This window comes from Myotis nattereri, assembly GCF_964212035.1.
Source record: "Myotis nattereri genome assembly, chromosome: 18".
Classification (NCBI taxonomy): Eukaryota; Metazoa; Chordata; class Mammalia; order Chiroptera; family Vespertilionidae; genus Myotis; species Myotis nattereri.
Genome location: NC_138093.1, coordinates 13,661,866 through 13,676,859, shown reverse-complemented (window position 1 = coordinate 13,676,859; position 14,994 = coordinate 13,661,866). Strand labels below are relative to the sequence as shown.

The following is a 14,994-nucleotide window of genomic DNA, read 5'->3' as shown; positions in this document are numbered from 1 at the left end:
TGATTGAGGGCAAATATCAGTTCCATTTTACATATGAGGAAATAGACTGGAGGTTTAAGTCAGGAATTAGCAAAAGCCAAATAGTAAATATTTTAGGCATTGTGAGCCATACATCTCTGTTGCAACTATCCAACTCTGCCATTGTAGCCCAAAGCAGCCATACCTAATATATAAACAAATGAACACAGCTGTGTCCCAATAAAGGTTTATTTACAAAAACACTGATGGAGTTGGATTTGACCTGTAGACAGTAGTTTGCAGACTACTGGTTTAAGGGACTTGTTCAAGGTCATATGCCTGATATCAGAATTTGAATAGAATCCAGATTTCCTGACTTCTAATCCAGTGCTTTTTCACCATATTATGCTGTAACCTATATAACTTATTTTGCATTTATCATATGCTACCTTGTTTTATTATTTATCTTTTGTCTATGTACTGTTTTTTGGTGATCCAAAAGGTACTGGATGATATCAACAATACTTAGCACAGAGTAGGCGTTCAATAAAACTTTGTTGATAAGCATGATGTCCCAGTGTAGCTCTATTTGGGTATTTTGAACATGGCTTACTCTAAAAGTAATTAGCATAATTGATGAGGATGTGTGTAGTGTGTGTGTGTGTGTGTGTGTGTGTGTGTGTGTGTGTTTATTGTAGGAGTAACCACCTCGTTGGGACTTGCTTTCTTGTTTTGAGCCTTTCCCTACTATTTTCCAAGAGCCACTAGATCTGAACTGATGTGAATAGCCATAAATGGATATGTAGAAGTGTATACGAGTAAAAGAAAGGCTGTTTCCATAGTGAGAAAGAAAGAAAAAAGAGATATTTCTCTAGGTCTCACTAGGGGGCAAAATGACATAAAAGTCTTCCATTCTAAACCCTGCAAGCGTTTCCCAGTTCTTTATTTAGTGACGCGGCTGGCAAGATGATGTTATAGGAAACTCATGGCACGTTCATTTCGCTTCTTTTCAGACCAGTTTTTAGGCAGATGAGGGGTGTGACGCTGTTCTGCATCTGGAGAGCAGAACCCAAAGAATCCGTGTTCGTTGCGACGAGAAAACAGGATGCATGCGCAGGGAGGTTCGCCCACTTCTTCCATTTTCCTGAGAGAGAGAGAAAGAAAGAGAGAGATGGTTTTTATTATTTTATCATTTATTAAAGATTTCATCGTTTTACGGGGTGAGGAATCGGGCTGATCTCCGGAGCCTTAGGACAACGACCTCCTCGGAAGGCGAAGGATTTGCTTACGGGAACGTAAGGCAACGGGTATTTTGCTTTGTGAGGCGCCGAGTCCGGCCCGGGGTCTGGTGCGGACCGCGGGAGAGACCGTCAACCCGGCAAGAGAGAACGTTGCCATGGTTTCCGCGTAGGTTTCCCCCCCCCCCACCCCGCCTCTTCTTTCAGCCTGGATTTCCTTGCGCGGCGCCGGGATTACGCACTTCCGCTTCCGGTTGCGAGGGGGCTCGCGTCGGCTGGGGGCCGTGGGCGCGGGGTGAGGAGCGGTGTCGGGCGCCGGGGGGAGGGAAGGCGGTGCCGCGGGAGGGCGCGTTGGCGCGCGGCGGTCCCCTTTCTAAAGGCCGAGAACGGCCCCGGAACAAGCCCACCCCGGCCCTCCCGAAGCCGCGAGCGGTCCTGGGGGTGGGTGTGCGGCGCGGGGTGCCCGCTCGGACCCGGCCGCGGACATCTGCGCGGTGACCCCTCGCTACCGGCGCTTCGCTTCCCGAGGCAGGGTTTGCACTGGCAGAAAGAACGAGGGTCTTGGTCAGGATGCGCGGTGACCTGCAGGCTAGGAGCACTTGCGCGTGCCCGCTCTCGCTTACTTTTGAACGTGGCCTATCCAGTCACAGCAGAAGCCGTGCGGCAGAGTGTGCATTCGGGTGTGTTTCTCCTTCTTAACCTGGTACCTATATTTTCTTCCCCGTTTTAACATCAGCCTCTAGGTCCCAGGGAGTGAAGACTTCATCCCAAGGTCATGGCAAAACACCTGAAGTTCATTGCCAGGACTGTGATGGTGCAGGACGGGAACGTGGAAGGGGCATACAGGACCCTAAACAGGCAAGTGTTAAAGGGCCAGAACCATGCCGAGACCAGCTCTCCTGAGAAGGGCGGTGGCTGTTCTTTCCCCCTCCCCCGGTCATACCTTGTTCTCAAACCAGTGCCCGCCCAGGTGATCACAGTCTTGAAACTTCCCAGGCCCTCAGGACCTGAATTCCATCCAAGGCCTCAAATAGGGGCCCAAAGGGGAAGTCAAGTCATAAAGTTGCCAGGAGGCAGGAACCCAGGATGTGATTCAGAGAAAGCTCAGGGCGGGAACGGTGTGGGACAGAGCCAATGGAGAAGGTGAATTCAGAGTTGGGATCTTGGAAAAGCAAGCAAGAGAGGAAAAGTGTTACAGGTTTAGAGGAAGGTTACAGCAGAAGCAGAAGCATGGAGGTGGACGTGAGCTGGCTGGAGTGGAGGAGCTGTATTGAAATGTTTTAAGTGCTAGACTGAGAGATTTGAATGACCCTACTGCAGAAGGCCTTACCACTGTAGCTCCTCAAGCAAATAGTTCCTTAGCCTCCCCTTGGTTCTAAGTTTTAGACTTTCTGGCTATGCCTCATTCATCATTTTCTCTCTCCAGTGTGAAGCAGAGTTTGGAGAAACAAAGGTTTGTTGAGTTGAATTATCGAAGAATGGTATGAAAGAGATCTTAAAGAGCTTATATGAGGTGGCCCTCTACCTTAAGGCTAGCAAGGTGGTAGCTTTATTTCACAAGTCTAGCAAGATAAAATTATATTTCTTGGCCACACAGTTATTGAATGGTGGAGAGGAGTGTAAAACCCATCTTGCTAGTGCAGTGTTCTTTGCTCTATGTTACTAGACTGTTTACTAGTTTCTCTGGAAATGGAGAGACTTCTGGTGGTCATTTTCCAGTTAGGAATCCTTATTTGACTGGGTTTAAATACTAGTGGGGTTCTTGGGGGCTGAGAGGGTAAAGGAGAGAGAACCTCGTTCTTAGCAAAGCGTGCTAGGTGCAATCGGCTGGATGGCAGAAGACCACAGTAAGTAGGGGCAAAGGTGCTGTCAGAAGCTGTATAAGTGAAAAACAGTTGCCGGCTGAGGGTAGTTTGTGTGTCTTTTCAAGGACTTGGTGTTGGGTCAGCCCCATTTCCTCATTCTGTGTCTGCATGCCAGTCATATCCTTGGGCAGAAGTGGTTCCCTCTGCATTGTCACTTACATTGAGAGTAAAAATGAGCAGTGACATACCCGGTGGTTAGACACCCTATTTCATTTTTCTCTATTACTGCTCATTCCCACCTCTCCTATTTCAGACCTTTGAGCGGCATGTCGGTGAGAGGGTTGTGGTGTCTGATGACCTTTTTCTGCCCCTAACTGGAAGCACAAAATAAATGTCTTTAAGACTCCTGTAGTGAATTAGCTAGTGAGATGAAATGTTAAATTTGGAGAAAGGAAACCTTGCAGATTACTTCACCTTTTTTTCTGACTTCTCTCTGGGTGATGTGTTTTTGTAGATTTAGATGGGTCTCCTAGTCAGGGTAATTGAGCTGTATTAGTATCTGCCTCTTTCAAAATCCTGATTCAGCCAATAACTTTTAATTTAATCAGCATTCGAGTTTTGCTCTTTCTGTTTTTTTCTTTTATCTAAAAACTAGAGGCCCAGTGCACAGCCGGGCCTGCACCCTCTTGCAGTCCAGGAGCCCTCAGGGGATGTCTGATTGATGGCTTAGGAAGCGACTGGCGGGCCAGTTGGGGGATGGCACGGCCAGTGAGCGGCTGGCCCTGCCCCCCTGATCACCCCTCTGTCCCTTATCACTGTCCCTTCTCTCTGCCTGCTGGCACCCACCTTGGCTGGCCTGTCACCACCCGCTGACCGGTTGTTCTGTTGATTGGTCAATTTACATATTAGGCTTTTATTATATAGGCTCCTTCTTGATCCTGGGTGGGTGGTAGGTAAGAGAAGAATAAATGAATGGCAGAAGGTGAGGCTAATTTGTTTGGATACCTTTTGCCATCTGGCCTGGCCTGGCCCTATCTCAGAACTCATTCCTAGGCTGTTTTCAGATATCTCTAAACTTCTTTCTCCTTTTTGCTAAACAGCAGCCCCATACTTCTTTTAAGGGCCTCTTTTAGTCAGGACACTGGTCAGTGTGACACCACGTGGTTTTCAACCCTGGCTGCCAATTAGAATAACTCAGGGAACCTTTAAAAAAAATTCCTGCTCCCAGGACCCAACCTAAGATTAAATCAGAGTCTCTGGACAGTGGCATCTGACAAGCAGCATTTAAAAAAATTTCCCATGAGCCCTGACCAGGGACATACAAGAAGCAACCAGTGAATGCATAAATAAGTGGAACAAAAAATTGATATTTCTCTCTCTCTCCCTTCCTCTTTTATTTATTTTTTTTAAAATTGATTTTAGAGAGGGGAAGGGAGAGAGACAGAGAAACATCAATGTAAGAGTGGAACATTGATTGATTGCCATCCAAATGCGCCCCACACAGAGAAAACTGGGTATGTGCCCTGGCCAGGAATCGAACCCACAACCTTTTGGTGCATGGGACGACAGATGTTCCAACCAGCTGAGCCACACCAGCCAGGGCAACAGGCTTCTTGAGGATAGAGACATGTGCTTTTTCATTAGTATATCCTTTGCATTTACCGAAGTGCCTGGCACATGGAAAGCTCTCAGTAAATGTTTACTTAATGAATGTAAATGTTCCTTTTACCTTCTGTCAGTTCCTTTACTTTAGTGTTTGTCACACCTTCCCGCTGAAGTGTCCTAAGCAGCAGGGAGTGAAGGAACCACAGGCATACCTTGTTTTATTGCACTTGGCTTCATTGCATTTTACAGATGTTGGGGGTTTTTTGTGTGTGTTTTTATTTATTTTTATTTTTATTTTTTTAAAATATTTTTTTGGTTTTTTACAGAGAGGAAGGGAGAGGGATAGAGAGTAAGAAGCATCGATGAGAAACATCGACCAGCTGCCTCCTGCACACCCCCTACTGGGAATGTGCCTGCAACCAAGGTACATGCCCTTGACCGGAATCGAACCTGGGACCTTTCAGTCCGCAGGCCGATGCTCTATCCACTGAGCCAAACCGGTTAGGGCATATGTGTGTTTTTAACAAACCGAAGGCAAGATCCTTCAACAAAACGATTACCTGTTTTTATTGTGATATTTGCTTTATTGCGGAGATTTGAAACTGAACCTGCAATATCTCCGATATGCCGGGGTTCTGCCACCACAGGCAAACATGGAATGTCCTTGCAGTTGTTGTTTTTTTAATAAAAAAATTTTTTTTAAATATATTTTTAACTTATTTTTAGAGAGAGAAGAAGGGAAAGGGAGGGGGAGGAGAGAAAAACAGAAACATCAATGTGAGAAGGGAACATTGATCACCTGCCTCCTACAAGCTCTCTACCAGGGATCAAGCACGAAATCCGAGCATGTGCCCTGACCAGGTATTGAACTGGCAACCTTTCCTTGCATGGGATGATGCCCAACTAAGCCACATTGGCAGGGCTTAAATAAAATTTTAGGGTTTTATTTATTATTATTATTGTTGTTGCCATTACATCTGTTTTAGAGCTGACACCATCACCCGTACGTACTCAAGTTAAAATTGGTGTACAAGGTAGATATATCAAATTTATTCAGAGACTTTTGCCTTTGGATAGTACCTTGGGCACTCTGTCAGGTATCCTGTTAAGAAATGTGGCATTGTTGCCCTGGCCAGTGTGGTTCATTTGGTTGAACACTGTCCGATGCACTTAAGGTCACTGGTTCGATTCCTGGTCAGGGCACATGCCCAAGTTGTGGGCTCGAGCTGATCAATGCTTCTCTCATCATTGATGTTTCTATTGCTCTCTCTTCCTCTCTGAAATCAATAAAAATATTTTTAAAAAATAAAATAAAATTGCTAAATCCCTCATCTAATTTAAAAAGAAAAAAGAAAGCATGGCATTACTTTTTTTTTTCACTTTAGGGATTAAAACACCAATGTGGGAATAGGTTTTGGGAAAACCAATTCACATTGCTTAAAAAGAAAAGAATTTAATCAGAATGAAGAGGAATGGTTAGATAGAAAAATAATATAAGAGATTCAAGCATGGCTCAGTGGTTGAGTGCCAACCTATGGACCAGGAGGTCATGGTTTGGGGCACATGCCCAGGTTGCGGGCTCAACCCCAGTGTGAGGCTTGCAGGAGGCAGCCGATCAGTGATTCTCTCTCATCATTGATGCTTCTGTCTCTCACTCCCTCTCCCTTCCCCTCTGAAGTCAATAAATATATATGTTAAAGAGAGAGAGAGGGAGAGAGATTCAAGCCTGAGACTCGGGCCCTTAGGTATGATTATCTCTTTCAGGCTTCCTTATGAATTCGGAACATTCGAACTTTGTGGCTGGGATTATCTAGGGAAGCAGTGCAAGAAGGGCATGTGGTTGGAAGGAGCCAGCTTGGGGCAAATATTGTGGCAGTGATTTTTGTTATTTATGGGAAAGATACTTATTTTATCAATTTAGATTTTAGGAAGCTGCATTTCTCTCTCTTTTTTTTTTTATCGTGGAGTGTTAGATATGTATCCCATAATTGCATTTTAGCCTCAGGAAGTAAAGTGATATTTTAATCTATATTATTTTGCGCTTAGAATAATTTTCTAGGCAAAGAGTTTTAAGCATGCAGATATGAACTGGCTGGTGCTGGAGTGTCGCAGTCTTCTGTCTGTCAGACACAGTGTTTTCTGATACACTCTTCTTTTTCTCTGTTTTTCCCTAATGTCCTCTCTCTGGGCACCTTTTCTGTATATGTCTACTACATCCCCGGCTTCTTATCTCTCTCAGCTTTCTGATAGTTGGTAGTTTAAAAATAAGTTGCATGTTCTGTGGTCTAATTACAACAATAGGTGGAGAGCAAATGAGAGGAGAGGGAGGTGGTTAAAACTTGAGCATGTGTTGTAGAAGCAGTCTGACAAAGGAAACAGCCTATGTGTCTGCCTAGTTAGATTGCCATAAATGTTCATTACATAACCAAGGGCCCTCATGGGTGCCCTGGGATGAGGAGATAGAGAGTGTGGGTTTCCAGGAAGCCCTGCATGATTGGCTGGCCCCAAGTGAGGGAAATTAAGTACACTGCACACAAGCCCGGATGACCCCTTTTATTTCTGGTAGGCAAGCTTCCTGGCCCATTGAGTCCTTCTGCGTACACATTGGTCCTGACGTAGGCTAGCTACGTGGACATGTGAGTCTGCCTCAGCTCCTTTTACATAATCCCTTGAATTTCACTAAAACTGGCAGCTGATTTCTCCTTCAGTGTCATGTTGCCAGGCGCCTGAACTCAAGGCTGATCTGTTTACACTAAGGCCGTTGGTCTTCTAGTCCTTAAACTACCTTTGGAAGCAGGAACATCTTTAGTAACACCCTGTCTGTTTACTTCATGAGTTCTGCGAAGCTCTTCCTGTATCCTTTTTGTTAGAAATAAGTTGAGTAGATGCCTCTATAGTAGGAACTCAGGACCATTTGAAGATAATCTGTACTTTTTTTAGGATAACTAAAATCTTGGAACTTATTTGGTCTGTGTTCAGGAATTAGGTGGAATAGTCCCGGGAAAACCATTAGCAATCTCCTAATTATGTTGTGGGCCACCGATCTTTTTGTTCTTTCCCCTCCCCCATTCTCATATTCTTCTGTTAGTTTCCTTCATGTCTTACTTTTTTGCCTCACCACATAGGCATTTACTTGGTAAGATGACCACTTCGGTTCCAAACCCCTTTTGAAACTCCGGTAGGATACTTGAATATGTCTGCTACACTCTCTCCTCCCTTTGCAGTTCTCTTTCATCCTACTTTTAAACTGCCTTTGTCATTCCAGTAGGATCCTCTTCCAAAGTGAAGTCATATCCAGGGGTCCCTGTTCTTTTTATAGTCTATCCTCAAATCCAGTCAGTCTCCTTATCCTTTTTATATTACATTTCTAGTTTTTTCTCTCTGGGACTTTTTCCCATTTTTTTCTCTAATATACTAGGGCCTAGTTCAAAAAGTGGCCTTCATCAAACAGCAGTAAACAACTGAAGTAAATGCGTAGGTGTTTCCGTGGTTACTTACATGTCAGTGTGCCATGTCTTGGCTTACATCTCTTGAATTAAGGAGCCTGGCCCAGCTCTTCCTCCTTCCTTCTTCCCTTTGCTCAGGAGCACTGCAGTAATTTGCCTTCTGAACCTCAGCGGTTTTTGCTTGAGGAGCAGAATGCTGCTGTGGAGCACAGCACTAAAGACTGAATTCTACTTCCAGCTGTATTCTGTGATCTTGGGGCAGATTAGCCTCTACGAACTTCAGTTATCTAAAATCTAAATCTTAGCAAAGATAATATTATTGAGGCTTTCTTTTTTTTTTTTTTTTTTTTTTTTTTTTTTTTTTTTAAATATATTTTATTGATTTTTTACAGAGAGGAAGGGAGAGAGACAGAGAGTTAGAAACATCAATGAGAGAGAACCATCGATCAGCTGCCTCCTGCACATCTCCCACTGGGGATGTGCCCGCAACCCAGGTACATGCCCTTGACCGGAATCGAACCCGGGACCTTTCAGTCCGCAGGCCGACGCTCTATCCACTGAGCCAAACCGGTTTCGGCTATTGAGGCTTTCTGAGTCAACATTTCCAAGAACTGTGTCTACTATAAAGTCAACCCCTTGAGCTGTGGACATTTGTCAGTCACCTAGAGGATTCATTTTTGTCATATATTTACTGATAAAGGCTTAATTCCTAACCTTAAGCAGCACACAAACCAGTAAGGGAGATGAAAAAAATAACAAATAACCACAGTTAAATATAATATTGTCTGATCAATATTTTAAAAGTGGCATTAACACTGTGCTGTGGCACTGGTTTTCCCTGGACTTTCAGCAGCAACATCATCTGGGAACTTGTTAGAAATGCACATTCTTGCCCTAGCCGGTTTGGCTCAGTGGATAGAGCGTTGGCCTACGGACTGAAGGGTACTGGGTTCGATTCCGGTCAAGCGCCCATGCCTGGATTTCGGGCTCGATCCCCAGTAGGGGGACATGGAGGAGGCAGCCAATCAATGATTCCCTTTCGTCATTGTCTATCTCTCCCTCTCTGAAATTAATAAAGAATCTATTAAAAAAAAAGAAAAGAAAAGAAATGTACATTTTTGGGCTCCATCCAAGACCTATGGAGTCAGAAACTGAAGATGGCACAGTAGCCATGTCTCAACCTCCTTATCTCCAATTGTGTTTATGACTTCTTACATGTAATGAAAGGGCAGGGAAGGCAGGAATGGAACCACTCAAACAATGCCAGGAATGGAGGGCAGCAGCAGCAGGTGCCTCCAGATCTCCTCAGGATCAACTGATGATGGGTTGAGAGGGAGATACAAATTACAGATTGGAGCCAGAGCTCTCTGGAGCATAGGGATTAGATAGGTTATAGAATAAACCCCCATGTCTTCCTGGCTCAGTGAAAACAAAGAGGTGAGTTTGAGTTAGGCATGTTCTAAATCCAGCAGGAGAAGCAGCATTGCAAGGAATTGGGGGGAGGAAGGGGGAAAACAGATTGAGCTCAGTTTTATGGACACTTAAAGATTAATGTGGTTTCTATCTTTGAGGATTTTCAGTCTAATAAGGGAAATATTTGTATAAGTAATGGAAGGGCAGAATGAAATAGTTGCTAAATAGGTCTACAAAAAAGTAAATGATTGTGTAATTAATTGCTTTTTTATTCCCCTCAAATTCCTATTTGGAGTCTCTATAAGTTGGCAGTTAATGCTGTATTGCCACCATTTCATACCTAATTTTTTTTTAGAGAGAGAGAAGAAGGGAGAGGGACAGAGAGATAGAAACATCAATGAGAGAGAAACATTGAGCGGCTGCCTCCTGCACTCCCCCCACCAGGGATTGAGCCCACAATCCAGGCATGTGCCCTGACCGGGAATCAAACGGGTGACCTCTTGGTTCATGGGTCGATGCCCAACCACTGGGCCACACCGGCTGGAGCCTAATTTTTTACAGACATCAGTTGTTTGGTCAGTTGACTTCTGGCCATCTGTAAAATTGAAAAGGAATAATAATGAGCCCAAGCTTCTAACTTCATTGCCTGCCTTAATACAGAATCCTCACCATGGATGGGCTCATCGAGGATATCAAGCGACGCCGGTACTATGAGAAGCCTTGCCGCAGACGACAGAGGGAAAGCTATGAAACCTGCCGGAGGATCTACAACATGGAAATGACTCGCAAGATCAACTTTTTGATGCGAAAGAATCGGGCAGATCCATGGCAAGGCTGCTAAGGCCTGTGGATAGTAGGCCCAGTAGGAAAACACCTATCTGGTTGTATCTCCATCTCTTTTCTTTCTGCGACCCGTTTCTTGCAATAAACTCAATCACGTATGTACAAGAAGGCCTGTGTATATTGAAATAATCCACTAGTCAGCAATGGACCCTCTCTTCTATTAAGTGAAAGAGAAACTGAGTCAAAAAGTAGTCTAGGAATAGAGGGGCTGGTTGGGAGGGGGGAATGGGGAGTTATTGTTCAATGGGTAAAGAGTTTGAATTTGGGAAGATGAAAAAGTTCTGGAGATGGATGGTGGTTGCATAGTTACATAACTGTGAACGTACTGAATGCCACTGAACTGTACATTCAGGTGGTTAAAATGGTGTATTTTATGTTAGGTCTATTTTACTGTAAGACATTTTTTAAAGTAGTTTAGGAGAAGTAAGGAAATTTCATAATTGTAGTGGAATATACCAGTATCTACCATTTCCTACCCGACTTTTATGAAACTTAAAGCAAAATCTTATTAGAAAAGCATCTGTTAATCTTGTGGGGTTTTTTTGACAAGAGAAAATAAAATTTAATATCATGCACATGGGGACCCAACATACGTGAGAGAGTCAGAGACCCTGCATACAGGAGAGATTTAGATACAGAAAGGGGGATTGAAGTATGTAAGACACCGAGTTAGAGATGAGGTGATGCATATTGCAGGATGGTAAAAAGAACAGATTTTCAGTTAATAAAAGTGCCCTGCCATATAAGTGGGTCAAAAGGTTAGTACTGATAATCTCTTTTTATGGGCAAGGCCTTTAATTCAAATTCTTCTAAGTAATTAAAGGGGGGAAGGGGAACAGAGGTTTCTCCTCAGCCTGAAGCTAAAATTGCCTTCAGCTCGAAGTAGTTTGCATACCACCGAGGCACATCCTGGGGTGGCTGTTTCTAGACCCCCATACAATTTTCCCATACCCTTGCCACTGTCATAGTCTTCTTCTTTTTCTTAAATCAATTTAAAATTTTTCAATTATAGTTGACATGTATTATTATACTAATTTCAGGTGTACATCCTAGTGATTAGACATATAACTTACTAAGAGATGATCCCAATAAATCTCATAATCTGACCCAATAACAGTTATTAAAATATTGACTATATTACCTGTGCTGTACTTTACATCCCCATGACTGTTTTGTGACTACCTATTTGTACTTAATCCCTTCACCTTTTTCACCCAGTACCCAAACCCCCTTCCATCTAGCAACCATCAAAATGTTCACTGTATCTGTGAGTCTGTTTCTGTTATACTTGTTCATTTATTTTGGTTTTTTAGATTCAGTTGATAGAAATGTATTGGCATTTTATTGTTCATGTTTTTGATGTTTGTTTTCCTTTCTTTTTAAAAATATGTTTTTATTGATTTCAGAGAGAAGAAGGGAGAGGGAGAGAGAGAAATCATCGATTGGCTGCCTCCTACAAGCCCCTTACTGGGGATCAAGTCCACAACCAGGCATGTGCCCTGACTGGGAATCCAGCTGGTGACCTTGATTACTATTGGCATGTCAGTGAGAGAGATTTACCCGCAGGCCAGTCAAGTTTACAACTAAATGTTGTAATTTTGATGCGGTTGTAGAAGGAACAAGTACATTTACCTACGCTGCCATTTTGACCGGAAGTCCCAGCCTCTGTTAACTCTACTATACTGCCCCCCGTTTTAGGTAAAAAAAGGGAAAGGAAGCTTGTATATATTTGGAATAAATTCTGCTTCTGAAATACCCATCGACCAGATGAGAGTGCTAGAAGCCTTGCCCAAAGGGATCCTTAAGACAAATTTAACTTTCACCTCTGTTTTCCCTCTTTCCTGTAGTTTTCCTAAAGGAGGCCGACAGAGGGAAGGTGGAGAAGTAATAAAGCAGTAGGCGAATGGTAATAAAGGAAATAGGAGTTTTGAGAAATAGAAGGGCACTGAGCCAGAAATGCCCACAGCAGCAGTCGTCAAAGTGTCGTTTTCAGATCTGCAGTATTGACAGAAGCTGAGATATTATTTGAAATGTACATTTTGGGACCCAGCTTTAGACTTCTGAATTGGAAATTGGGATTGGAGCCCAGTAATATAGTTTAACAAGCCCTGCAGGTGATTCTGATGCCTGCTAAAATTTGAGAACACTGTCCTATAGTGCTCAAATGGGAGTCTAGACCCGTGGTCGGCAAACAGCGGCTTGCGAGCCACATGCGGCTCTTCCTAAGCCTTAGGAGTACCCTAATTAAGTCAATAACAGTGTACCTACCTATATAGTTTAAGTTTAAAAAATTTGGCTCTCAAAAGAAATTCAATCGTTGTACTGTTGATATTTGGCTCTGTTGACTAATGAGTTTGCTGACCACTGGTCTAGACGAAGGACCCCACCACCTTCCCTGCCTTTCCCCAAAAGGCACTCCAGGGTCTGTGATTTTTTTTAAATAAATTTTTATTGATTTCAGAGAGGAAGGGAGAAGGAAAGAGAGAGAGAAACATCAGTGATGAGAGAAAACCATTGATCAGCTGCCTCCTGCACTCCGCCTCCCCACCCCCCCCATTGGGGATCGAGCCCACAACTCAGGCAGGCGTGTGCCCTTGACCTGAATCAAACCCAGGACCCTTCAGTCCGTAGGCAGACACTCTATCCACTGAGCCAAACCAGCTAGGGCCTGGGTCTGATTTTTAATAGCCGCAGGGGGTGGGGGTGGGGTCGCAGGGGCGGGATCTGGCCCCTGGGAAGAACAGCTACTCTGCTTCCTCTCCTGCTGTGTATTTCCTCTTGTCTTGTTCCCCTGACAGCCATGCTGCTGATATAAGGAGAGTTGATGCCAACCCCCTGAAGGAGAACAGGGTAGGCAGAAGCTGCTAGCCCACCTCATCTCAACCAAGCCGCAGCTCTCAGCATGGTGTTTTTAAAGAAAGTAGGGGGGTGGGGGGAGCAGTGGGTGGATAAGGACACATATGCAATACCTTAATCAATAAAGAAAAAAAATTAAACAGAGCAGATTGCCAAGGCCACCCCGCCTCCAACCTCTCCAGATTGCTAGTGTCCACACATTGCCCCCTTGTGGTGTAGTAGTGTGGCTTCAGATTTCTGGCCTCAATTTTCTTTTCACTATCTTTTCTCCCTTTCACAAATACCACACTTACTGATAAAGCAGGCCTGCCAGAAGATATGCTGTAGCCATTGTTCTTGCCATTCAAGGCTTGATCTCTCTTCCAATTGGCAGCTGTATGGTGAAGAAGACATATTACAGGGCATTGCACAGAAATAGCTTAGATCTGGGCCTTGCCCTCTGGAAGCTCACACTGTGGTTGGAGAAATTTTAGATACAGATAGTCTTCGACTGGGTCACCTTTGTCTAACCTCATTTTAACAAGTTAGTCAGTTAGGCTTTGATACTCCTGAATCACCTGTCAATCTCTGACTCTGGTCTTTACTACATCATTTTCCTATGATTTTGAGCATGGTGTCACCTCCTGCCAGGTGCTATTGGTGAAGAATGGAAGCCTGGCCGTTGCCAAAATGGTATGGTATGTTTGAGATAGGACCAGGCCTGTTACTTCGCAGTATTCCTCTGAAGTAAAAGTTGCTTCTGAGCTCCCTCCAAAATACTAAGAGGTGACTAAGAGCTATAATTTTTCTCTGAAATTATACCCTGCTTGTCTTAAATCTCCAGTCCTGACCATTGCCCATGTCCCTTAGGGCAATGATGGGCTTTAGCAGCTGGTCCATTGAGAGGCCTCATGTGTAAAGTGGGTATCTGGCCGGCTGGCTGAAGTTCTAAACAGCTCGTGTTGTCAGAGCAAGTAGAAAGACCTTCCACTCCCTGCTCTGGGAAGGTAGGAGATAGCTCGTGTTCATATAATGAGTAGGGATTGTCCTAATATATTTATCTCTGTATTGGGTTCAGAAGAGGGGTGGTTTGGTATTCACCCACTTACAAGGTGATACATGCAATACCTCCTACCCTGTTCTTATGTACCTGTGACACGGGATTGTCTCTGGCAGGCCTGTCCCGATCACAATTTAAGGATCTTATGGTTAGTGCTCTGGAAACAGGTATCCCCTTAAAATTGGGACTGTTGAGTATCAGATGAAAGGCAATCTAGGCAGAAAGCAACAAATGCAAAGACCTTGAGCTTGGCATTATTCTTTGCATGTCCAAGGTACAAGGGGTCAGGATTCTAAAGCTGAATGAGTAAAGAGTGGCAATAGATGAGATCACAGAGGTAATGGAGTGGGGCACATATTGGAGGGCATTTGACTCGGGGATATGGAAAGCCAGGGGGGGATGGTTTGAGCAGGGGAGTAATATGACCTTTTTAACGTGTTAACGTGCTCACTATAGTACCAGATAATTTCCTTACGTTTTGTGGAAGCAAGAGAAAGCAGTTCGGCGACCACTAAAATAATCCCAGCATAAAAGTGATGTCAGTGAAGGTGCTGAGAAGCAGAAGAGTTTCTGTAAATATTCTGAAAAAAGGGCCAATGAAACAGGAGTCCAGGATGACTCCCAAGATTACTGGCCTGCATAACTGTAAGAATAGAGTTGCCATTAACTGCGACGAGGAAGACTGTATTGGGAGCTGGAGTGTGTTTTCTTGGGGGAGGGGGAGTCAATTCAGTTTTCATTGTGTAAATTGTTTACAGCTTTATCGTAGATATAAGTAATATATAAAATAT

General features: G+C 44.0%; 1 protein-coding gene across 3 annotated transcripts; it reads left to right on the top strand.

Moving 5' to 3' along the window:
• The first annotated feature begins 1,167 nt into the window (after positions 1–1,167).
• Positions 1,168–11,655, top strand: MRPS21 (mitochondrial ribosomal protein S21). Of its 3 annotated transcripts, none has more exons than XM_081113045.1 (3): positions 1,168–1,253; positions 1,933–2,054; positions 10,126–11,655. In XM_081113045.1, the coding sequence occupies exons 2-3, from the start codon at positions 1,972–1,974 to the stop codon at positions 10,304–10,306; spliced, it is 264 nt and encodes an 87-aa protein (XP_080969171.1). In that variant the 5' UTR covers positions 1,168–1,253; positions 1,933–1,971; the 3' UTR covers positions 10,307–11,655. The 3 variants fall into 3 exon arrangements, with proteins under 3 accessions (XP_080969171.1, XP_080969170.1, XP_080969169.1); XM_081113044.1 differs by having other exon boundaries at positions 1,229–1,365; XM_081113043.1 differs by lacking the exon at positions 1,168–1,253 and adding an exon at positions 1,425–1,491.
• The last annotated feature ends 3,339 nt before the right edge of the window (positions 11,656–14,994 follow it).